This window comes from Panthera onca, chromosome A1, assembly GCF_046562875.1.
Source record: "Panthera onca isolate mPanOnc1 chromosome A1, mPanOnc1 haplotype 2, whole genome shotgun sequence".
NCBI classification, from domain to species: domain Eukaryota; kingdom Metazoa; phylum Chordata; class Mammalia; order Carnivora; family Felidae; genus Panthera; species Panthera onca.
The window spans coordinates 76356526-76384106 of NC_138339.1; the positions used below are offsets into that span (position 1 = coordinate 76356526).

At 33.1% G+C, this 27581-nt stretch overlaps 1 protein-coding gene across 2 annotated transcripts in view; it reads left to right on the top strand.

The window, feature by feature from the left end:
* Window positions 1-27581, top strand: part of SLCO4C1 (solute carrier organic anion transporter family member 4C1) — an 87369-nt gene that overhangs the window by 55020 nt on the left and 4768 nt on the right. The window contains exons 9-13 of one of the 2 annotated variants that reach the window (XM_060635293.3): window positions 4072-4225; window positions 7789-7979; window positions 9330-9394; window positions 10884-11021; window positions 20166-20470. In XM_060635293.3, coding sequence (XP_060491276.3) covers window positions 4072-4225; window positions 7789-7979; window positions 9330-9394; window positions 10884-11021; window positions 20166-20323 — 706 coding nt within the window. In that variant the 3' untranslated portion in view covers window positions 20324-20470. Of the gene's footprint in view, window positions 1-4071; window positions 4226-7788; window positions 7980-9329; window positions 9395-10883; window positions 11022-20165; window positions 20471-27581 lie in introns of those variants that run through there. The other variant, XM_060635291.3, reaches the window with a different exon arrangement.

The window sequence follows — 27581 nt, forward strand, 5'->3', positions numbered from 1 at the left end:
TTGCCTAATCAGAAGGGAAGACAAGAGAGAAGGTGTCAGTTTGAGTTGTGTGTATTTATTTAGATATAAATGAAGATGGAGGTAGAGTTTAATGTCGCAGAATAGGTGAGACATTGTCAATTTTTCTTCCTCTGTGGCCTCAAATTCTTTTTTTTTTAAGTTCATTTATTTATTTTCAGAGAGAGTGTGCACCCATGTGCTTGAGTGGGGAAGGGGCAGAGAGAGAGGGAGAGAGAGAATCCCAAACAAGCTCCACACTGTCAGTGCAGAGCCTGACATGGGGCTCCAACACGGGAACTGTGAAGTCATTATCTGAGCAGAAATCAAGAGTTAGACGCTTAACTGAGCCACTCAGGTGCCCCTCAAATTCTTCATGTTAGCTCTGTACACTGCATATTAAAATGTCCATACCGTAGATAGTTTACTCACTATAGCCTCATCCAACAAACACATATATTAAAAAAAAAAAAGTAGTATATGGAAAGAGAAACAGACTAAGAAGCACAAAACATACCTTGTTAGTTATGAGGAAAAAGAAGTTATGGTTGTTAAACACAGCTTTGCAACTATGAATTAATGAATTAGACTTATTGATAGGTTCATTTAAAATCCTGTTAAATAGTATATATTCAAAACTTAAGATTGGGGTACCTCGGTGGTTCAGTCAGTTATGCATCTGACTTCAGCTCAGTTCATGATCTCACCATTTGTGGGTTCGAGCCCTGCATTAGGGTTTTGCACTGACAGCCCAGAACCTGAAGCCTGCTTTGGATTCTGTGTCTCCCTCTCTCTGCCCCTCCCCCACTTGTGCATGCACACATGCTTTCTCTCTCTCAAAAATGAATGAAACTTTAAAAAAAACCCTTAAGATTAACAATACTAATCATTTCAGAGGATATTTTTAATATTTGTAATATTTTACATTAATTTATTATTAAATGTTTAATGTGGACACAACAATTGAAAGCAGACTGTCATTTCTAGAAATATATTAGTTATTAAAGCTTCCTACTGTTCTCATATTGCCTTGACTCTGGGTTTGTTCTGGTAATCAGTGTTGATAATTGTGATTTGTGTTTTACTTTCTACTTAGAACCTTGTGAAATATGAAATACTGTAGTTAGTACACACAGTATTTTTTCTCTGTCTGGTCTATAGCGAGAATCGCTTTACTTACCTGAAACAGCACCTTAAAGATGCGTACCTATTAAGATGTTATGATAGGTTTAGGGAAATCTTTCCTTACAGTAGAGACATAATTATAGAATAGTTGGGATTCAAATAAGAAATTGACATTTAAATTCTATTATTTGTGATAAATGTGTTGCTCACATATATGAGTGTGTGTGTTTATACACGTGTATATTTTAAATATTCAGGAAATTTAAAATATGTTATGTATTTTAAAAACAATATGTATATATTAAGAGCATTTAATAAACTTTTCAAACATTGACTATTTTTCTAATAATAGTTTCCCCTTTACCTCATGAAATTAACCTTTATAAAATATATAGGTTTAAGTAGTTTATATACACTTAACTAAAAGGAATATATGCTACATTTCTGTTTCTACTTAAGTTTGCATCATACTGTCATACACCTTCATGTTCTTAGTAATCACATATTGATAGTGTGAGAATTTTATGTTGGAAAAGTTAAGTTTAAAAATGTGTAGACGCCATTTCTAGAATTGAAGGGGTAGTATTTCTGTAGTCACCTTACTTCTGTATCTATATTGTAAGCTAGTTGTAGGTAGACTATAATGCTTGCTTTTGTGGGTAAAATAGTGTTTGATAAAGATATCTAGCAGCAGCCTATGGAATTGATTAGAGGAAGAGACTCCAGGCAGAGTAATGAATTATTTACAATTCACTCTTTGATCACCTTTTCTTCCAACTTCCACTGATTTGTTTCCAATTTGTTTTCTCTCCTTTACTCTTTCTTGACTCCTTATTCTCCACCTACCCCTTAAATATCATTTTCCAACATAGCAGTTATTCTCTTATAATCCTTAGATAAATCACTCATTTACTGATTTTGACCTGCAGTGGAAAGCAAGGAAGTTAGCTTCATGGTGATGAGAAGGGATTTTATTATCCTTTTCTTTCTGCCCTACCTGCCTGCCTTCCTTTTCCATTTCCTTCTTTCCTCCCTCCCTTTTTCTATTTATTTCTTTTAGATATGTTTCCATCACTTTGAGTAGAGTCTAGCACAATATTGGAGCTTACTATGTATTCATGAAATAAATGGACACTGGAGACCTCTACTCTCTTGCTCTATGCTCCTTATATGGCTAATCTTATCATTATCATGTTTTCAGCCACATTTATATGCAAACTATATTAGATATCTAGCTCCAGGCCATATTTCTTCACCAAATTCTGATACTCTTAAACTTCAGTATGTATAAAACCTCATTCATCATGTCCTCCCCAAACTAGTTCTCTTTTTCTACCAAAACACCAAGTTAGACAGTATGTAGTATGGGTGTGTATGTTTATACACGTGTATATTTTAAATATTCAGGAAATTTAAAATGTGTTATGTATTTTAAAAACAATATGTATATATTAAGAGCATTTAATAAACTTTTCAAGCATTGACTATTTTTCTAATAATAGTTTCTTGACTCTTTTGTCCTATACCCATCTTCAAACACCACATCTTACCCCCAATATTTTAGATGATTCTACATCCAGAATCAGCCAAAATATTTCCCAAATCTGTCTCCTTTAATCAAATGTTCTATTTTGGTTCTCCTATATATTGTCGATTGTCATAAATTACTGTTTGGCATATTATAACTGGTCTCCTTCCTTCACATTTATACTCTGCATCACTCCTGGCATTATTTCTCTAAGATGTGCTTTTGACAGTGTCACTTTCCAGTGTAAAAATACTTTGATTACATTTTCAAAAATAGGTTAAAACCCATTGTTTTTTTAACAGGTCGATAAGGCCCTCAGTTATCTGGTCTCTGACCCCTCTTCAACTATGTTTCTGATCACCCACTGCCTCAGACATCATTCATATTTGTCCATATAGGAAGCTATATCTCACCTTTATGCTTTTGTACCAGCTTTTCTGAAGTGCCCTTCACATTCCCCATGTATCCAGCTAACTCTTACTCATCCTTTAAGACTTTCTCAGGTAGTAGCTCCTAAAGACTCTCACCTAAACTTCAGCTTGTCCTTCAGTGCTTCTAAAGTACACTTTGCAAATACCTGTAACCATGTTCACCATATTAGTGTATAATTTTCTGTGTCTATCTCTGCTCCTAGACTGTGAAATCTTTGAGGACAGCAAGTACTTTACTCAGCTTTGTATTCCTGATACCTAGCATAGGGCCTAGCATTTGCTCAATGTTTATTGGTTGAATGAATGAACAAACAGGAATTGGAGAAGTATCTTTGGTTAGGGTAACCCTGAAGATAACATAACGATGTTATCAAAGATATTGCATCCTATTAAAAGGCAGCATGGAACAAAACTGAGCCTGGGAACCAGGAATGTTTGGTGAAGATAGAAAGCTTAATCTCTCTGGGCCCTAGTTTTCCCACTGATAAAATGAGTATGAGTATTTTGAATACCATTATTTTATTCATCCTTGCAGATGTAAAATTTTCCACACTCTAGGGAAATTTAGCAATGTCTGGAGACATTTTGGTTGTCATAACTGAGGGATACTACTGGCATCTAATGGGTAGAGGCCAGGGATGCTGCTAGGCATCCTATAATCCACAAAAGCAGCACTCCCTCCCTGCTACCCTTCAAAGAATAATGTAGCACCTAATGAGAAACCCTGCTTTATTTGCTTACTCTGCCTGTTTTTCTTATCACTGAGACACATTGTATTATATAAGTATTGTTTATGCTGACTCTCTCTCCCACAAGAAATTAAATTTTGTGTGAAAAGGCAGACATTTGATTTGTTTTATTCATTCAGTAATTAAGTATGTGTTGAGTGAGTAAATAAATGACTAAAGGGCAAGATCTAACAATGCTTCTGAACTGTTCATTAAAAGTTATAATATAGATAATTTGCCTCATTTCATTTCTTGATGACAGGACAGGAGAACTGGGAAACTTGACTGCTCCTTGTAATGCCGGTTGTAACTGCTTTCAATCATATTATTATCCTGTCTGTGGAGGAGATGGGGTCCAGTATTTCTCTCCCTGCTTTGCAGGTTGTAAAAATTCTCTTTTAAAAAGACAGCCAAAGGTAACTTGGGTCTTCTGCTTTACCTTAATGAGGTAGTGTGTTTGTACATTTATGGATGACCTTCTTTGTCCTTCTAGTGGAGTTATGCAGTACCTGTCTGTTCTTCCCTTGCTGGCCCACCTCCTTCATTCAGAAGCCAGCATAAAGTTTCAGTCAAGTTAGATGGATAAACTTTAGCGATCTGCTATACAACATTGTATGTATTGTCAACAATAATGTATTACACACTTTAAATTTGTTAAGAGGGTAGAGCTCATGCACAGTGTTCTTAATTGTGTGTGTGTATGCATATATACATTTTTTTTGTTTTTTAAAGACCCTAAGCACTCCTGCTGGAAAAGACTCTTCTTCCTTTATATTTCAGATGCATTAAATGTTGAAAAATAAATTTGGCAGTTAATCACCTACATCTTGTTACATCACTTCTATTACAGTAATGAAATATTATTTACCTTTTTACATTGTGTTATTTTCTCAACCATGCTTTATGCCCCTAGAAGTCAGGGAACTTCTATTCTTACTAATTACAGTGTATATATTAGAAACATAATAAATATTTATTATTCTTATTTGATGCACCACAGATTCATTTTAAAATGCCCCAAATCATTAATCCTCAAATACAAATTTACTTTTAATTCTAGGTTAGAATGCATATTAGTTTACCTAGATATGATTTTTTTAAACAGCTAAATAGTTTAAGAAGATCCAATAGAATTTTATTGTACTATATCTATAATCTAAAGATTTCATCTTAGCTAAATTTAAGAGTTTGGGGAAAAATAGCATTCAGATTATTAGTAGTACATAATATGTTATGGATTAATATGTAATGTGATAACTTTAAAAAGATCTGAGAGAAATATATACTGTGAAATAAGAGACCACAATGAGTAAGATACATAGCAATTATGACAAAACAGTACAATCTTGAATATTTGAAATGTAGACTAGTGAAATGGCATTTCTTTTACCATATAAAGATAAGTTTAAGATTGTAAGAAAAGATTTATACATAAATAAGTAGAAAAAGCTAATTGAAAGAATCTATAAAATTACTTCAGATTTCTTCTAAAGCCAACTTGGATGTGTTTGTGTGTGTATGTGTGTGGTTGTATGCATTTATATGTTCATAAACACACACATAAATATATGTGTGCATATACATGTACACATATCTTTAATGATTTTGTGTGTAATAAATACATTAGAAATTTATCTGAACATACTAGGATTTGATCTTCCTGCAGGGTGTGTGAGAATATGAGGAACAATGTACATTTTTTTCCATATTACCTAGCTTATAGATTTTAAAACAATCATCTAAGAACATTGAAAAATGTGTCAAAAAAATGTCTGTGGTGAATCATAGTAGACCTAACGGACTTGGGTACCATATGTGCAATTTTAATCCATGGGATAAAACTAGATCATTACTATAAAGTACCTATGAAAAATAAATGGCCTCCAGAAGATTTTTAAGATCTCAGGTCTCAGGGTTATCATGCCTTCAAACCAGTACACATCTGGGCTTCCTTTAGTTTTAAAACAGATTGAGAAAATTAGGTGTTTGTGCTATTTATAAGGGATCAAATTCCACAAATGAGTATGATGCATGTTATAGAATCAGAAGTATCTGAATGATAGGTAACTATTACTTTCAGAGGTAGGTATGTAGGTAACATTTTCTTGTGTATAAAATATGATTGCTAAGCGCTATTGAATAACTCTAACCAGTAGATTACAACAAAAAGATATTTGTGGACTTTTACTCCCATAACTAAAAATGTTAGACACAAATATTATCCTGCATAAGGAAACCAAAAAAAGAAAAAAAAAAAAAACTTTAATACCCAGAACATACTTGAAGTGGTATTGGTTATTTTGATATAATTAATTTGATATTTATATTTTTCTCCAAGTACTGTAATTTCCATCTTAAATAGCAAATTGTCTTCTAGGGATTGTTTAGGAAAAGCAAGTTATTTTGACTTACAAATTTTCTATTTGTTCTGGCTTTTGATGTCTATCTGGTCCATGTCACAACTCATTTTTTCACAGGATTTTTTTCTTATGGAATATTTCAGATAGGCAAAATGCATTGATAATAATACAGTAAATACCTATGCACATTTGTTCACAGAAATATTAGTCTTATATTTTTACACTGACCCAAACAACAAAGCAAATGTTGAGTAAGAGCTAGGTATATTGCAGGTAAAATTGTATACTTTTTTATTTAAGAGAGGTATACAGTTTCATCAAGATAGAAAATACTTTTCTCTTAAAATTTTAAAGGCTACATTTCTTCGTTATTTGATATATCCAGGTGCTGAGTATGTAATATTCCATTTTGGGAGTGTCATCTGCATATTTGGATATCCTGTGTCAGTACCACTGGCCTTAGATTAGCTTTAGCACTGAAAAAAGGTCTCTGGCCTTCAGAATAAAAAAAGTACTATTTCCCTTTGACTTCTATGGCTCTGTTATGACTTTATTGAGGCCTTAAACTTGTAAAAAGATTTATAGTAAGAATGCAATTGAGCTGTAAAAAAACATTTAAAAAGTAGTTATGCCTAACAAACTTCTTAAACTCTGAATTTTTTTTTCCTAATGTTTATTTATTGTTGAGAGAGAGAGAGACAGAGTGAGTATGGGGGAGGGGAAGAGAGAAAGAAGGAGACACAGAATTTGAAGCAGGTTCCAGGCTCAGAGCTGCCAGCACAGACCCCAATGCGGGCTTGAACTTGGGAATGGCAAGATCATGACTTAGGCCGAAGTCGGAAGCTTAACCAATTGAGCCATCCAGGCACCCCTACACTCTGAATTTCTTTCCTACAAAAGTAATAATTGTAATCTTTTAACATGTTACCTTCCAACAGTTCGTATTATTAATTTATATGTAAGTATATATTACATAATCTTATATATTTATATATAAAATAGCCTTTAGGATAATGAAGCAATAACTTCTAGCTTACCATTGTCATAAATATGTCATCTTAGAAGGGATAGAACTTGCTTTTAGTAAATCAATTACAGAAAGTTCAGAAGATGATAGTAAAGTTGTTTACTTGAAAGCAACATCTTTTTTTCCTAGAGACTTGTGTTATATTAGTTAATTTTGCGGTGACATTTGTTAAAATTATAGTGTTTGTCCTTTCAAACTATTGTAGATAGTGTGCTTCTTTACCTTCTATAATGGAAAAGAAAGCAAGAAAATAATTTGAACAAATATGATTTATTAAAAGTAGTCTGGAAGGTGAGGTCAGATAATTGGTATATTCTTGTCCATTTATTTTATAAGTTATGAGTCAGTAATAGCTTACAAGTTGAAGCAGTGAACACAACTCAAATACAGATGATTCTACTTCATAAATGTGGTCCTTTATTTTCACTTACTTAATCTCTTAAGAGTTAATTACTCTTTTGTAGCATTATTTGTTGTTCAAAGATTAAGATTGTGTAAAATGATTGCCATGTCTGTAAATCACCTAACTTACAATGATAAAATATGTTTTCAAGATAAGCACGTGCAATATCATCATGTCTAATATTTGTAGGAATATTACAATTGTTCCTGTATTGCAAGGAATACAGAAATAACTCCTACTTCGGCAAGTTTTATTTCTGAAGCTAAAGCTGGAAAATGTGAAAGTCGATGTGCAAATTTGCCCATATTCCTTGGCATTTTCTTTGCTACAATTATCTTTACATTTATGGCTGGTACTCCTATAACTGTGTCCATCCTAAGGTATGTATTATATTGTGAAATTTGCCATCCCTAAGACAATTTGAGTGTAAAGAAAATAGACTCAGGTTCATTTGGTTCATATATTGACCACTGGTTCTAAAACTAATTCAGTTCTTATAACATTGTTACTTCTATGACATTGGAAAAGCTACTTCATTGAACCCCAGATATATGAGGTTTAAATGTGATCATGTATGTGAAAGTGTCTTAATATTGCCTACCTGGAATATACTTGACTTTAGCTTCTCTGACTCTTTCATCAGGCTTCAGTTTAAGCTATTCAACCGTGTTTGAGTATGATGGAAATATAGAGTATTCCGCATATGTCAGAATCAGAATGACCTGAATTCTACCTCATATAGTAGGTGCAGTGATATTCAACCTTCTCAAAACAATGCTCTACTAGATGAGAAGCTAGATGCCACATGGCTCTTGGCAGCGTTTTGAGCTTTCAATTTGCTTTTTTTCCTTCACAACACTTGATAAAAATACTTATCAATTTTTTTTTTTGATAAAAAAATCTGCCCTTTCGTAAGTTCATCAGTCTTTCTATGTCTTTCCTAACAACCTCTAGCTCTTTTACTCTTCAGTTTTTGTTCCCTGATACTCATTACTTTTTCACATACTTTTTGTCCAATGGAAATTTTGGAGATTCTGTCTGCAAATATTAAATAGTCTGGTAACATTATCCTATGTGGAAATTGGAGTTATTTAGAGAACCGAGAAAGCGATTTTTTAAAACTTCATTTTTGGAACATTATCTATAAAACTTTTCAACTACATGTTTGTTTTTAAGAACTAGTTGGTCTCTTTTATCTCCTAACTCTTGTGTGCCAGTATCATGTCTCATTTCATGTTTGATAGTCATTACTTAAAGAATCATTGTTGAATCAGAGTGAGCCTCAAGAACTGTTTTACAAAACCTGAATTAGTACTTTATCCCCTATGTATGGTTTCTGTCTCAAAACTTAGTAAGAATTAGAGTAATATTTATTTGTTTGTGACTTAAGTCATGTGACTTGTGACTTAAGGGATAGTAAAAAACAAGTCTTATTAATGCATGTGCTTTCTTTTTTACATTTGTTTCAATTCATACATATTCGATATATTTGTCGAACTTTGATTCTTTTTGGTGTTTTGTAGTGTTTTAGTTCATGTAACATTTTTCTTCTTTTATAATTCCAGAAAGGTTCAACTCTGTATAAGCTGTTACAAATAGTTTGTTTATTTCATGCACATAACATTTACTTAATCTAGAAATGCTAAACTGGTAGAAAAATAAATTGGCTTTAAGAGCAAATATACTATATGACCACTTTTAGTTAACGTATACGTATTTGATATCTTTAGGTGTGTTAATCAGAGGCAACGGTCCCTAGCATTGGGAATACAGTTTATGCTGCTTCGATTAGTTGGTATGCCATTTTTCTTAATTCATTGGTGACTGTTGGTTATTTTTGTTGATTAGCATTATTGATTAATTCACTTAAGGGATATGCCAAGAAAATAATTTAAATGCCATAGAAAACTATGTAATTGTCATTGAAGAAAGTTGTTTTCTAATATTTGAGATGTAGTATTGTTTACAGATCACATAAGAAAATAATGACTTTACTCTTTAATCTACCTGATTGGTTAACTGTCATTTCCAATTCTGTTACAAATATAACTTTAAAGAGTGTATCATATTTATTATAAATATAACATAGGATCATCAACACATTTTTAATTGAACACAGTAAAATACATAAATTTTTCCTATTCATGTAAAACTTATTATCAACATAAATTATGATAGAATCATATTTATAACTATTGCAATTCCTTTTCTCCCAGCATTGATCTCCATTTGGGGCATGATTATATTGTATTAGCAATGAAAAATAATGAGTTAACAAATTTCAATTAAAATTTGGTATACATATTGTGGCTAGTTAAGAACTGATGGAAGAAAGATTTTATAGAAAATTTCATAAGTTTCCAGATGTAGGAAGAAACAGAAGGACAGAAATACTGTATTATACATATAATTATATGTGTGTATGATTATTCCCACAATATTATACCCATAATATAAAGATCATTTATAAAACTAAAAACCAAAAGTTAGGAGCATTAGAAATCCCCTGAACCAACTTTCCCATCTTCAGGTGAATAAACTAAGGTTCTGGGAGATTCAGGGATTTGCCCAGGGTTACACAATTTGTGGTGAAAATGAGAATAGGAAAATGATAACTTTATTCTCAATCCAGTGCTATTTTGACTCTGTCAGGCTTCAGGTCATGAAAAAACAGACTGGATGTAACTGAAATCTTTGTCTAAGAAATAACACTTCATGTATTTGATTTGCAACAGTTGGAAACTTCCTAAAGATGTGGCAGCTTAGAGCCTCGTGACTTCATGCGAGGGAGGGGGTGTTTTTGAGATAGTATTCCTAAGCATGTTAGTATGAATGTATATGTATGTGCATGTGCGTGCATACACATGTGCACTCTTCATGCATGCACATGCACACAACACATATACTGTAGTTTAGCACTTGTGCATCAATGATTTTGATTTTTTAAAATTAAAATAGCTAATTTCAAACATATTCATTAAATTAGGAAAGCAGTAAATTAAAATATTTACTTAGCTAAATGTTAGCCTAATGCATGCCAGATATTCTTATTAAAATGAATTTTTGCATTGATTAGAAGTACATAATAATTATATAATTATTTTAGAATGTTTTATCTGTTTCTTTATACCCCTATTACTTGTACATGAACTGATTGATTTATATATGTGCAGATTAATTCCTAGTCTTATTTATATAAAATATATGTATAACCATGTATATAAAAATCTATAACTGTAGGCTATAATCTTTACTGATGTGTATTTCACATATAATTCTTCTAGGCACAATACCTGGACCAATTATATTTGGTATCACAATAGACAGTACATGTATTCTGTGGGATTTTAATGAATGTGGAACTAGAGGCGCTTGCTGGATTTATGATAACATCAAGATGGCCTACATGCTAGTAGCCATAAGTAAGTGGTGGTTTCTTGATAACTTTAGATTAAATTGGTAATGTCAAAAGAAAAAAAAAATCTTATTGTTACTTAAGTTTTATAATGTTTATTAGTCCATGCTACTGGGGTATCCTATAGAGATCAGTTAACACAGCATGTGATGAAAGGTTTTAATGAGTCTGTTAGGCTCAGTCTCAGAAGAGAATAACATTTTACCTTTCATGAAATCACATGTAATTTTTTAAAACAACTTCTGTCAAAAACTTTTTTGAAAGTCTGACAAAAAGATAAAAGACAATTCTGAAAATCTCTCTGGAATGATTGTCATCTAGATACCTGCTCTTTGGAAAGTACTTAGAGCTGAGGTAGGGAAGTATCTTTTGGCTCAGAGGCATGTTGTAAGAAATGTTTTTATAGTTTAAAAGGTTAGCTATGATGTTTAACCCTTTTTGCCTTTGGTAGCCCATCTTGGAAAGTCTTGGTTAAGCAATAAATGACATTTAAGATTGCAGAAGATTGATTACGCCAATGCATGTGTTTTGCAAGAGTTAAAATTTAAAAATTTAAAAACAACCTAAAATATTAAAATATTTAAATTAAAAATAGAGGTAGAAGTTTCAAGATGGTGGCATAGGAAGACCCTGAACTCATCTCCTCCCATGGACACAATAAATTTACAGCTACATATAGAATAATTTTCTAAAAAGGATCTTAGCATTCGACACAGCACCCCATAACAAGAGACAAAAGAGATGCATTAAGTAGGGTAGGAAAGGCAGAGACATGGCCTTGCTGAGGATCTCACCCCAGACACAGTAACTCCACAATTGGGAGGGATTCCCAAAATAAAGAGCAGTTCCTCAACTAGTGAATGGATTGTGCTGCACAATAGGCACCCTGACCCTGAGGACTGGCACTGGAAAGACAAGATCTCAAAACATCTGGTTGTGAAAATAAACAGAGATTAAGATCAAGAGAATCACAGAACTATAGGGAACAGAAATCCCACTCTTAAAGGGCTTATGTGCAGACCCACTCATTCTGAGATCCAGCACAAAAGCAACAGATTGAAAAACACCCAGACTATAAGCACAGTAGACCCACTTACTAAATTTAAGGTGGCTGCTAGAGAGGCAGGAACCTGCGGTGACATTATCCAGGGACAGAAGCCCTGGTAGGTGCCATTTTTGTAATTTCATCCCAACTTGGTGGTGACAGTCTTTGAATGTCATTTTCTGTGCCTTCCCTCTCGTCTACTAGCACCAGAGGTCATGTTTGTGCACCCTGCACTGTAACCAGGCTGAGAAAATTCCCAGTACCCTCCTCACCCACTGTAGAGATCTAGCCACAACTAGAAAGATAAACTTCCTGAGCGTCACCCTCCCAATGTAGCAGACAAGCTCCAACTGGATCAGGCAAACACCTTAACCACTGCCCTATCCATATGGCTGCCAAGCCAAAACTGGATTGGCCAAGCACCTGGAGCCCTACCTACCCCATAAAGCAGCTGCGTCCCTATTGTAGCCAGCTAGCACTTAGTGCCCACAAAAGGATATCCATTGGGGGCCTGTGTCTGTAGCCAGGGGAGATTATGTTTTGGGGCCACATGAAACAGCTCTTACACAAGCCCACGACTTCAAGACTGAAAAAGGTAGTCATTGTACCTAAAACATATAGACTAATAACAGAGAGATAAGCAAAATGAGAAGACAGAGGAATATATTCCAAACCAAAGAACAAAGCAACTCTCAGAAAAAAAAAAAGACTTTAGGGAAATACAGATAAGCAGCCTACTGATAAAGAGTTCAAAGCAATGATCATAAAGATGCTCACCAATTTTGGGAAAAGAATGGATGAATAGCGAGAACTTCAAGAAAAATGTAGAAAATATAAGAAGGTACAAGACATAACTTATAACTGAACTAAAAAATATTCTAAGGGTTTCAGCAGCAGAATGGACAAAATAATGGAATGAATCAGTGATCTGGAAGACAGCAATGGAAAACACTCAGAGGAGCAAAATGAAAATAGAATTAAAAGAAGTGATACCTTAAGGGACCTCTGGAAGAACATTAAGTGGAGTCACATTTGCATTTTAGGGGCCCCAGAAGGAGAAGAGGGGAGAAAAGGGCCAGAAAAATTATTTGAAGAAATAATGGCCGAAAACTTCCCTAATCTAGAAAAAGGAAGATTCATCAACATCTGGATCATCTGGATGTTCATCTGGATCATCAACATCCAGATATCCCAGAAAGTTCCAAATAAGATGAACCCAAAGAGATACGCCAAGACAAATTATAATTAAAATGATAAAGGTTAAAGATAAAAGAGAATCTTAAAAGCAGCAAGGGAATGAAATATATTACCTATAAGGTAAACCCAATAAGCCTATCAGCAGGTTTTTCAGCAGAAACTGCACAGGACGGAAAGGAATGGCATGACATATTCAAAACCTTAAAGGAAAAAAAAAAAAACAAAACTGTCAAGCAAGAGTACTCTAGCCAGCAAGGTTATCATTTAGAATTAAAGGAGATATAAAGAGTTTTCCATGTAAGCAAAAACTAAAGGAAGTTCATCACCACTAACCCGGCCTTACAAGAAATATTAAAGGCACTTCTCTTAAGCTAAAAAGAAAAGACACTAATTAATGAGAAAACATGAGAATAAAAATCTCACCAGTAAATGTAAATAAATAATAAAGATAGTAGATCAACCTCTAATAAAGTAAGTGTTAAGGGTAAAAGATAAAAATAGTAAAGTTCATTTAAAATGCATAATTAGTTAAGGAAACATGAAGTAAAAAGATATAAAATGTGTTATCAAAAATCTAAAATGTGGAGAATGTGAGTATAAGTATAAAGTTTTGAAATGTGTTCAAAATTAAGTTACTATCAACTTGAAAGGGACTTATATATGTAAGATGTTATATGTGAAATTTATGGTTACCACACATGTAAAAAAATTTATAGTAAATGCACAAAGGAAAAGAGAAAGGAATCTAAACAAATAAAAGAAAATAAGCCACAGGAGAAGAGAAAAAGAGAAGAAGAAAGGATCGGAAACAGATTGCAAATATAGCCAGAAAGCAGTTAACAAAATGGCAGTAAGTACGTACCTATGAGTAATTGCTTTAAATGTAAATGAATTAAATTCTATAATCAAAAGACATATAGTGGCTGAATGGATAAAAAACAAGACCCTTGTATATGCTACTATAAGCTCCCAGACTGAAAGTGAAGGGATAGAAAAGACATTCCATAAAAATAGAAAGAAAGCTGGAATAGCAATACTTACTTCAGACAAAATAGACTTTAAGTTTATTTATTTACTTATTTATTTATTTGGAGAGAGAGAGAGTGAGAGCAAGCATGAGCAGGGGAGGGGCAGAGAAAGAGAGAGAATCCAAAGTCTCTGTGCTCCATGCTGAGTCCAGAGTGGGGGTTAATCTCATGGACTGTGGGGTCATGACCTGAGCCAAAATCAAAGAGTCAAGACACTTACCTGACTGAGCCACCCAGATGCCCCTCCGACAAAATAGATTTTAAAACAAAGACCGGAACAGGAGACAAAGGCATTACATAATGTTAAAGGTATCAATCCAATAGCATTTGTAAACATTTCTGTACCTAACATAGCAGTACCTAAATATGTAAAGCAAGTATCACCAGTATTAATGGGAGAAATAGTAATACAATAATAGTAGGGGACTTTAATACCCCACTCACATTAGTGGATAGATCATCCAGATAGACAATCAATAATGTAAGTATGGCCTTAAATATATCAAATGAACCTAAAAGATATTTACAGAGCATTCCATGCCAAAACAGCAGAATACACATTCTTTTCAAGTGCACATGGGACATTCTCCAGAATAGATTACATGCAGGGTCACAAAACAAGTTACAATAAATTTGAGAAGACTGACATCATATCAGGTATGTTTTCTTGCCACAAAAGTATTACATTGGAAATCAGTTACAAGAAGAAAACTGGAAAATTCACAAAATATGTCAAGATTTATTTATTTATTTTTCTATTAAAATTTTTTTTAATGTTTATTTATTTTTGAGAGAGAGAGTGAGCTGGGGAGGGGCAGACAGAGAGGGACACACAATCTGAAACAGGCTCCAGGCTCTGAGCTGTCAGCACAGAGCCTGACATCAGGCTCGAACACACAAACTGTAAGATCATGACCTGAACCAAAGTCAGATGCTTAACTGACTGAGCCACCCAGTCACTCCAAAATATGTGAAGATTTTAAAAAAATGCTACTAAACTGGTATAGCAAGTCTGGAAAACAGTATTTTGGTTCCTCAAAAAATTAAAAATAGAACTACTTTATGACCCAGCAATTGCACTACTAGGTATTTATCTAAGGGATACAGGTGTGCTGTTTTGAAGGGTCACATGCACCCCAATGTTTATAGCAATGCTATTGACAATAGCCAAAGTATGAAAAGAGCTCAAATGTCCATCGATGGATGAATGGATAAAGAAGATGTGGTATTACTTAGCAATCAAAAAGAATGAAATATTGCCACTTGCAACTATATGTATGGAATTAGAGAGTATTTTGCTAAGCGAAATTAGAGAAAGACACATACCATATGACTTCACTCATATGAGGAATTTAAGATACAAAACAGATGAACATAAGGGAAGTGAAGCAAAAATAATATAAAATCAGGGAGGGGGACAAAACTAGGAGACTCTTAAATATAGAAAACAAACAGAGGGCTGCTAGAGGGGTTGTGGGAGGAAAGGTGGGCTAAATGGGTAAGGGGCATTAAGGAATCTACTCATGAAATCATTGTTGCACTATATGTTAATTAACTTGGATATAAATTTAAAAATAAATTAATTAAAATAAAATAATAAAATAATAAAAACACGCTACTGAACAACCAGTGGATCAAAGAAGAAATCAAAAGAGAAATTAAAAAAATACCTTGAGATAAATAAAAAGGGAAACACAATGTTCTAGAATTTGGGGGATGCAGCAAAAAACAGTTGTAAAAGGGAAGGAAGTTCATTGTTATACAGGCCTTCCTTAGGAAACAATAAAAATCTCAAACAATCTAAGTTTACATTTAAAGAAACTAGAAAAAGAAAACAAAGCCCAAAGTGCATAGAAGGAAGGAAATAATAAAGACCAGGAGAAAAAGTAAGTGAAATAAGAGATAAATAAATAAACAAACAAATAAATAAATAAAAATGATCAATGAAACGAAGAGTTGGTTATTTGAAAACATCAACAAAAATCAACACTTTTAACTAAACTCGTCAAGAAACAAAGAGAGCCCAAACAAATAAAATCAGAAATGATAGAAGAGAAATTACAGTGGACACCACAGAAATACAAAGGATCATAAGAGAATATTATGAACAATTATACACCATCAAATTAGATAACCTAGAAGAAATGAATAAGTTCCTAGAAAAATAGTCTTCCAAGACTGAATCTTGAAGAAATAGAAAATCTGCATAAGACCAGTTGCTAGTAATGAAATTGAATCAGTAATCAAAAAATACCCAACAGACAAAGGTCCAGGTCCAGATGGCTTCACAGGTGAATTCTACCAAACATTTAAAGAGTTAATACTTAATCCTTCTCAGCCCAGCATTATCCTTATATTAAAACCAAAGACACTGCAAAGAAGAAAATTACAGGCAAATATCCCTAATGAACATAAATGCAGAAGTCCTCAACAAAGTATCAAACTTAATTCAGTATATTAAAAGGATCATAAACCATGACTAAGTGGGATTTGTTTCAGGGATGCAGAGTTCATCAGTACCCGTAAACCAATCAGTGTGACACATGACATTGACAAAATTAAGGATAAAAAACCTGATCATTTCCATAATTGAAGGAAAAGCATTTGACAGAATTCAACATCCATTTGTGATAAAAACTCTAAACAAAGTAGGTAAAGAGGGAACATACCTCAATAAATAAAGGACACATATGACAAACCCACAGCTAACATTTTACTCCACAGTAAAAAGATAAAAGCTTTTCTTCTATGATAAGGAACATGACAAGGATGCTTACTCTCACCGCTTTTATTCAACATAGTATTGGAAGTCCACCAGAAAACTATTGTAAATAATAAGCGAATTAGGTAAAGTTGCAGGATACAAAATTAGTATACAGAAATCTGTCACATTTCTCTACACTAATAGCAAACTATGAGAAAGAGAAATCAAGAAAACAACTTTTTCAATTGCACTAAGGAAATCCCAAAAGTAAACCCATATTTATATGCTCAATTAACCTACAATAAAGCAGGCAAGAACATACAGTGGAGAAAAGACAGTCTCTTCAATAAATGGTGCTGGGAAAACTGGACAGCTACATGCAAAAGAATGAAATTGGACCTCTTTGTTACACCATACACAACAATAAAGTCAAAATGTATTAAAGGCTTCAGTGTAAGAGCTGAAACCATAAAATTCCTAGAAGAAAACGTAGTAAGCTCTTTGACAGCAGCCTTAACAGTAGTTTTTTGGATCTCTGAGTTCAGGCAGGGGAAACTAAGGCAAAAATAAATAAAGGGAATGTAGTCACATTCAACTAAAAAACTTTTTTTGTACAGTGAAGGAAACCATAAACAGATGAAAAGGCAACTTAATGGGAAAAGATGCTTGGAGATGAGCTGTCCAATAAGGGGTCGATATTCAAACTATATACAGAAATCATATAACTCAACAACAACAACAAAAAAGCAAACAACCAACCTGATTAAAAGATAGGCAGAGGATCTGATAGATGTTTTTCCAAAGAAGACATTCACATGGCCAACAGGCACATGAAAAGATACTTTACATCACTAATCATAAGGGAGATGCAAATCAAAAACACAGTGACCTATCACCTCACACCTATCAGAATGGCTATTATCAAAAAGAAGAAATAACAAGTGTTGGTGAGGATGTGGAGAAAAGGGAACTCTCATGCACTGTCGGTAGGAATACAAACTGGTGCAGCCGCTATGTAAAGTAGTGTGGGGGTTCCTCAAAAAATTAAAAATAGATCTATTAATTCTAAACTAAATATGATCTAGTAATTCTACTTCTGTTTCTGGGTATTTATCTGAAGAAAATGAAAATACCAATCTGATGAATATATGTACTCCTATGTTCATTGCAACATTATTTCTAGTAGGTAAGATATGAAAGTAACCTAAGTGTCCATTGATAGATGAATGGATAAAGAAAATGTGGTCTATATATATAGTGAAACATTACACAGGAATAAAAAGGATGAAATCTTGTTATTTGTGACAGCATGAATGGACCTAGGTGGTATTATGCTAAATGACATAAGTCAGATAAAGACAAATAACATATGATCTCATTTATATGTGGAATCTAAAAAAAGCCAAACAAGTAAAAGAAACAAAACAAGCCAGAAACAGATTGGTAGATACAGAGAACAAACTGGTAGTCGACACAGGGGAGGGAAGGAGTGGACAGGCAAAATAGGTGAAGGGGAATAAAAGGTACAAATTCCCAGTTATAAAATAGGTCACAGGTTGTAATGTACAGCATAGGATCTATGTTCAATAATACTGTAATGACTTTATGTGGTGACAGTAACTGGACCTACGGTAGTTATCATTTCATAATGTTTAAAAATATCAAATTATTCTTATATACTTGAAACTAATACAAATCTTATGCCAGTATAATTCAATAAAAAAATTCAGAAGTCCTAGATACAATACACACACATGTATATATTTACATATTGTGCAGTTTGTTGTGACTGTGATTGTATTTTGGTATATGTATCAGGATAGCTTATTAAGCTTCAATGTGTTTAAACCTAGAAAATGATGTCTGAATTTATAATGACAGAATAATAAAATGCCCACTGAAGAAATAAATACATAAATTCAAAAATATAATAGAATAAATATTAACTAGGCAAAATTAATCTTTCCACCACTTTTACTTATTAAACATTTTTATTCACTGTGTTTTTATGCTTAAAAAATTATTTAATTTGTTATGCTTGTATTTTTTAACCAAAAGGTACAGATAATGAATTTGTTCCTTTTCCTACTCTATGATGAATATGAGAATTTTTCCCCAAAACATACATACCTTTAAATTTTCTAAAAACATTGTGACAATAATCCCTATGTAATTATTCTTCCTACATGGAATTCTATAAATGCATAGTTCAGTGAAAATTCCTATTTTTCATATATGCATTTTGAATAAAATACTAATGGCTAATACATTTAGGTATTGTAAAAACTACATTATGAGGTCATTTAATTTATTCAACCGTGACTTAAATGCTTATACTCTGGCTAGAAATAGTTTCTCTTCATGTAGCCAAGTTCAGAATCAGAGTTCTTTGAAAACAAAATTTGTGAAGTGAATCTGTTTCATATTTTTAGTTGATACTTAAATTTGGATGAGTATTCAATGTGATCTATTTCATGGAAGCTTTCTCCTAAGAGGCCCAGAGGCTTTTTATTTTAAGAATTGTTTTCCTTCATGGACATGAAAATTCTACAACTTACTTAGGTTCAAGGATATAGTAAGCTATTATATTTTGTCACTGGCTTCATTCCTTGTAATTTTTTATACATACAATGTTAATAAAATTAGAAATGAAACATGGATTTATTTAATTCTCTGTAATACTTATTTTATAAGAATGTACAAGCATAACCAAGAAAAGAACAGTTATCGTACATTTTACTGTTTGAAAAGAAAGTAGAGGCTCAGTTGATTAAGCATCCAGCTCTTGATTTCGGCTCAGGTCATCTTCTCCTGTTTTGTGAGAATGAGTCCCACGTCAGGCTCTACACTGACAGTGGGGGACCTGCTTGCTATTCTCTCTCCATCTCTCTCTCTGCCCCTCCCCCACTTGCATGTGTGCTCTCTGTCTCTCTCTTTCTCAGAATAAATAAACTTAAAAAAAAGAGAAAATAAAGACTAGTTCATTGAGTTGTATAGAAATGTTTTACTGAAGAATATCACCTTTCTTTGTAAAACTTTTAATATTTAAAATATAGAACTGTAAATAATGCTCTTCTTTAAAGTAGTTTCTATTCATGAGGAATTTTTCAGTGAGAATTATTTTTTTGTAATACTTAAAGACCCAAATGCATGATTAATTTTTGTTTTTGTATTTAGGTGTTACTTGTAAAATTATCACCATTTTCTTCAATGGGTGTGCAATCTTTTTGTATAAGCCGCCACCATTAGACACAGATGTATCATTTCAGAGTCAGAATGCAGTTGTGACTGTTTCAGTAGAATGTGATCTCAGCAATGCAGGAAATGAAGGGTGAAATAGCAAAAGGAGACCATTTTACAACCGGAAAATTGGCCTTCATTTGTAAGAATTCACATTGCCATTGCAGCATTATCCACCCGATATGGACAATCATATTTTAAAAGTTGGTATTTTATAATTAAATGCATTTCCTGTATATTTATGAATGTGTTTGTTTTTGTTTTAATATAAGAAACAGACTTGTGCCTTCAGAACCCACCAAAAACCTCAGAACACACACACACACACACACTTCCCATTGTACAGGTATGAAATAAAAAAACTAATAAACTAAACTAGAAAAAAATCCAGTGATTAGTTAAAAGTTTATATCTTAAAAACAAAGTGGTATTTCTATTCTTCTTGCAACTTGTTTTAGTTTAATTATCATTACCAGTAGTTGGGGCTTGTTTAGAAAATTTATGGTATAAAAATTTAACCAAATTTATGTGATGATTTTTGAGAACTATTCTTGAAAACTAATGAATTTAAAACCAGCTACTTTGTTTTTAAATTTATATACACTAGTCTGTCCATCACAAAAGGTTACTGAACTATTAGAACATAGATTGATTATCTTCTTTGTATCCCAGTATACAGTGAATTCAGGAATAGCGTTATATTTACATATTTTCACTTTAAATCAAGAATTGCAGGAAGTAATTTGCTACTATTTCTTATTTTTAACACTTTCCTTTTGTGATTCCATAATAGTATTATCCAATTATATGTCTTCCGGGAGAAATACCAACTTCAGTAAAGTGCCAATTATATATGAAAAGATTTTTTTTTAAATGACTTAGGTACATTTTAGTGGCTTTCTTTGAAAAGACTTCTTAATAAACTGTTGATCAGTATTTACATACTCAGTAATTTAATTTTTCTCATTTTAAAAACTTATCACCTAGTATATTATTTATTTTTACAGCACTTAAAATAGTACTTTGCTGATAGTGGGCCTGTACTAATGTTGTTTGATTAATACATTAAACTCTACTTTTCTACTGATCATTTATTTGAAAGATAAAGTATTTCACATATAACATGATACCACTCCATTTGTTTTAGCTCAGATTGAAGCCAACTTTGTCTACTCAGAATATGGAGGAAATAGATCTGTGAATAACAGATTAAGAAAAATGTTGAAGTTCATACTTAATTTAGGGAGAAGAAATCACCCTATATATGCATATATTTGATGAACAAGTCACTTAATAATTGGCATTCATAATGATTTTTAGTTATCAAGGGTTTCTTTGCATTCAGTGTGCTCAATTTTATAAGATGATACATTTTTATAAATTTTTAATGAAAATGGGTAAAGTGAAAATAATTTTGGCACTTTAATGAGGTCAGACTCTTACACATATTTACAAAGAATACCTCCTTTTATGACAGGGCAGTTTAGACACTACTGTAATTTATAATTATTATTTATACTTTTGGATCAACTAGATTATATGTGTTGGTATGCTACTTTAAGAACAAAATTTTTTCATAGTATTGTTTTTTCACAGTTTGTATGATTTTTAAAGTGAACTTGAAACTATAAGTTGACCTGTGGTTATTTTTGTACATAATTGGATATATGTCTTAAAACTTATTTTTAATATTTAGATTTCCTTAATTGTAGGACATAAAAATGTAACTTTCCATACACTCTTATGTATGGAAAGAATATATACAATTGATCTAGCTTTGTAAATTGGAGAAAAATGTAAGTAAAATTGTATATTTTCTTTGAATGTTTTCTTTAATTATGTAAAATGTATATATGTATCTTTAAAAATGAGAATATTTGTATTAGGTTGTTAAGTATTTAACCTTATTAATTGGCATAGATTTTGCAGTATGTTTTATATCTGTTTATGAATACACACATTTGATGGTTGGGAAAGGGAAAATAAGTGTACTTTTGAACTTGGTGAATGTAATTTAATTCAGTGATTTCTGGTATCTCAATAGATGTATTTAATTCAATATAAACTGCATTCACTATGAAATACACGCTAAAATATTGTTCCATACTATAGTTTTCATGGATGACAGATGGACATATAAGATTTATGTTAGTAGTATACAGTTGCAGATGGCTGCTTGTCAGTTATCTGAAACTGCAAAAGTAATGTGTTGTGTGAAGGTTTTGTATGTAAGTCCTCTTGGGTTATCAAAACACTCAGTACTATTTTTTTAAAGAAATCAGATTGGACATTAATTTTAGAGGTAATGTCCTTTTCCTGCACTGCAGCATATTTCAGTATTTTTCGGCCTTTTTTTGTACCCAAAACAATAAACATTAACTTACACATTACATGTGAGTGATCAAAAATAAATAAAAGAATTTGTTTTTAAAAACTGCATGGGTAAATGGTATCAAAACATTTTAGTGTTTTTGTTAAAATGAACAGCTTATAAAAATCGTCCTCAAATAATTGGCATTTAAATTTTTCTTTTCAGATTTAATTTGACTTTCTTTTTTTGATGCTTTATTTTGTAATAATTTTAGACTTAGGAAAAGCTGTAAAAATAGTACAAACAATTCTCCTATAAGCTTTACCCAGCTTATCTTATGTTAACATATTAATTATCTATAGAATGATGATGTAAACCAGCAAATTAGCATTAAAGAAATAATTAATACCACATCTGCAAAAGGGCATGGTAGAACATTCTCTGTTATGGTAGTATATATATATTTTTTAATTGTTGAACTGTACATATTAAAATGGTGCATTTTACTATATATTTGATCTGCAAAAAGAATTGATACTAAAAACAATGTTGAAAAGCCAACTATTGTTGTGTCTTTCCAAGTCTATAGAGAATTCCCTAAGAGGATCTTGCTAGTGTCTCCTGCCTATTTGGATGTTTTCTTAGTTCAGTCCCATCAGAATGGAGTATGTATCCCAATATGGTGAGGGAGGAAAGGAACAAGTTAGAAATTCCTGGCTTAAGCCTAGGGACCAAAATACACAGAGCAGAAGCCTCGGCAGAATAGCTGCACTCATAACATCTGAAGATAAGAATTTCTCAACGTATGGGGGGCACCTGGGTGGCTCAGTTGGTTAAATATCTGACTTCGGCTCAGGTCATGATTTTCTGGTTTGTGAGTTTGAATCCCGCATCAGGCTCTGTGCTGACAGCCTATAGCCCGGAGCCTGCTTCAGATTCTGTGTCAACTCTTTCTCTGACTAGAGTTTGGATTGAGTGGTTGGCAATGACTAAAATGGAAGTTGCCTGTGGAACTTTAAAAATTAACAATGTCAAGTGCCATCCAGGTCTGATTAAGTTTGCTTTGTTAAAATTTTCCTAGGTTATTCTGGGGCATGTGGGTGGCTCAGTCAGTTGAGCATCCAACTCTTGATATTGGCTCAGGTCATGATCTCACCACTGGTGAGTTCCAGCCCTGAGCTGGGCTTTGTGCTGACAGCCCAGAGCCTGCTTGGGATTCTCTCTCTCTCTCTCTCTGTCTGCCCCTCCCCTGCTTATCCTTTCTTTCTCTCTCCCTCTCCCTCTCTCTCTCTCCCTCTCCATCTTTCAAAATAGTTTTTAAAAATTCCTAGTTTATTCTAAAGTGTAATCATTGCTGGAAACTGCTGAGAGTTGAGATACTACTGAGGCTTTTTCTAGAAGCATGTGCTCTCTGGGATGGGGTAGAGTGAGTTGGGGAAGGAAGGGTGGTAGAAAGTTGGAAAGCAATGGAGAGTTACTTGTTTTTAAATTTTTCTAAAGGCTCTTGATTTTAGAAATAAAAAAATCAGAGAACATCACTAGATTCCTTCTTTTCCTGCATTAGTGAGCTATTTCAGTAATAATGTGGACATAACACCCACTACAGGATTATTTCATGGAGAGATCCAAGAGTAGTTGGGTTGAGTGCATGGCAGCATATGGTGATGTAATGGGATAAATTCTGATAAGGAAAATAGAGAATTGACATAGCTCAATGGAGATGGTAAAGGCACTGACCGACATAAGACAGAGACTTCCTGGTACATGCTCCTTAGCTATATTCTTGAATCTTCCAAAGAATGTGGAAACAGCTGACTCATCTGGCTTCCCAATTACAGAAACTTTGGCACATCTTTTTGCTAGTTGTCAGCAAAGCAGAAGCTTGCCCAAGAAAAGGAAAAAATGAATCACTTTATCAACTGTCTGCCTTATTTTCTTTGTGGTATATACGTCCTGCTTTTCAATTGATTAAATAGATCTATTATTGGCTTTCCTTTTATATGAGTGAATGGTGTAAAGATAATTACCATATGTCTTTGATAAGCAATTTGAAAGTCGGAAAATTATAAACAGCAAAGCCAGTTGGGTAATACTGCTTACAAAACACTTTAAACTGAAAAAAGAAAAGACCACATAGTTCTAGTGAAAATATTACTTATTGTGGATCTGTTGGATATGAGGAAATGCATTAGATGTATTACACATTTTGACTCACTACAGTCTTATCAATTTCTTCTTAGATGAGACAGCTAAAGCCCAGGGAAATTAAGTTTTCAAGGCCAACAGGTTAGTAAATGTCAGCACTAGAACTTGAATCTGGGTATCTGTGGCTCCAAGTCTCATGCTTTTGTTTTTATCATTGGTATGCTGACGTTAACTACGTAGATATTTTTTAAACCCCAAACACAACTTTTATTTATGGGAATTATCCAATATATGTCAATGCTAAAAATTATATTTTCTGAAGTTATAGTTAGTAAATAAGCAAATTTGAAGCACTAAACAAAAAATCCTTTCCGAGGTTGCAATTTATATTTTCACCAGAAGGTGGCGGTGTTGTTTTTACTATAATAGTAAAAAAAGTGTTTTGCTTTAGAAACCTTTTTGTTGTTGGAGTATTTCTGGCTCTTTGGTAAAAATTTCATTTGCATTTTTTTCATTATCATTGTTCATATCCTTTTAGTAACTTTTCCAGAATTGTTTTCTCATTACAGATCATTGGAAAGATTTCCAGTTAGAAGAGAAACTGGTAACTAATGAGAATCATTGGTGGATTCAACTTTTGCTATTTTGACTTCTTTTCTCATTTAGAAATAGAATGATACATATTTCCAATTTAACAGTTTTTCTCTCTAGATATAGACCAAGAGTGAATTTTTGATATTAATCTATATTTTATTTTTAAATAGCAAATAGCTATTTAAATTATCTTCCAATTCTTTTTAGAATTAATCCTTAAAAAACTTAGAAAAGAAATGCCAAAAAAATCAATATTTTGATGAGGTTGTCTTTCCATTGCTAAGCATGAATTTTTTACATATTAAAATTATTAACATTTCCTACTATTATACTGGGGTTTCCTCCCATCGATTTCTATAAGACCACTTCAAACTAGAATTTTAAAAATGAATCTGAAAACAATGAAACTGAAAATGTGTTCTTGTACTTATTATATACTTGCTGTTGAAAGGACATTTCAAGCGTGTTTATATTCCCAAACCCTTTTGGCTAGCCAAATATATTATGTATATAGTTTTATTATAAAACTGCCTTTCTCAAAGTTTTCTTTTTATGCTAGTTGGGGCTTTAACATGTAGTGTTGTGATTAGAGTTTCTCTCCTCAAAAGCTTAGCATCCAAATGGCAAAGTAAAGCATAAGTATATAAAGAGTTAACAAGTAAAGTAATTCAAGATTTAAGCCAAAAGTCAAAGCATTCAGCCTCCAGAAACATTTATTGATCCTTTACTTAATGCCAGGCTGTTTTGAGCTCCAAAAATTGGGGAAGATGCTGGGGGCGGGGGTGGGGGGGGATTGAGACAGAGACAGAGACAGAGAGGCACTTTGTCTATATTTTTCGGGTACTCAGGGACATTTGTAAATAGAACTGTATTTAATCAATCATATTAAAATACAGTTTGTTTTTATCACCAGGCATTTTTTTTTTTTTTTTTTTTTTTTTTGTAGAAGAGTTGGTGTCAGGCATAGCACTGATAATTAATACAGAAATATAGTCCCTTTTCTCCTGTCCCCTTCTCAAGCCAGTGCTTACAGTCAGTAAATCTACAAAGAAATATAATATGGCGGGTTCAAATGGGTTCCAGAACACACAATGGAAGTGACTCAGCAACTCTGTCTGGGATTTTAATGCAGGAGGGTGACAGCTGTGTTAATGGTTTAGCAAGTGATGGATTGATGTGATGTTACAAAGCAATACCTGATCACAAATGACTTGCACAGCTCTGTGCCCAAACTGGTTTAGTTAGAGCTATCTCCCTAATGGAACAGACATTTAGAAGCCCTGATTAGAAGCATCTAACCTTCTTTTCCATAGGTAATACTGCTTTTTACTTTATAGAGAAGAGAGACTATTAAATAGGACTATTCTCAGTTTCTATTCACATCTCTTTACATCCTGCTTTCAGATTAACGTGTATTTGTCTTTCATCTCAGCTCAGTGGAAAAGACATCTTCATTTTTCAAGGTAAACTACCAACCTCGTTCCTTCATCCATTCTGAATCCCCCTGAACTTCTTTCTCAGGACTTTGCTCAATCAATTTCCCTCTGTTCTGTAGAATATTAATCTCTGCTCTCTTTCATCCCTTTCACATCTGAAGAGTTCAACGTTCTCCCTTCTGTAGAAAATCCTTTCTCTCCCCTCATGCCTTCAAAATGTCGAATGCCAGCCCTGATCTGCCTCTCCATATACAGGTTTATTGTGGACATCTTTCTTGGGCTAAATCACAGGCATCAAAACTCAATTTGTCAGTAACTGAACTCACCAAGTACCTCGCTTTCCCACCCTCCTCCACCTCCTTTCTTCCTTCTCTTGTTTTCTCCATTTTGATGAGTGGCTATACCCAGTTGACTCCTAGACTCCCCTGCCTTTGCGTTCTAAACTCGCCATCTATCCTACTCCAAACCCATAAACAATCCTCATCTTGACAATTCACCATAGACCAACAAAAAATATTGCATACAATCGTTGTAATTTAAAGGAAAGGATAACATATAAACAGTTTTAAATTTCTTCAGTAAATATGTATTGGGTTGTACTATGATAGCAGAATAAAATAGAATGCCAGGTCTAGATTTAGACCATGTTTTTATTTCTCCATTACCTTTGTGTATTGTCAAGAGATAATTAAGGAAAAATCAAGAATGGTCAAATATTAAGTTTCATTTCCTGACTTACTTTTTATTTTCAAACATTTCTTTCATGAATCAATGATAATATAATAATTTGAAATGAATAACTTGTTAATATAAGCTGGAAATGAAAATGCTTATTTTCTTGAATTCTTACTTTCCAACTCTGCAACA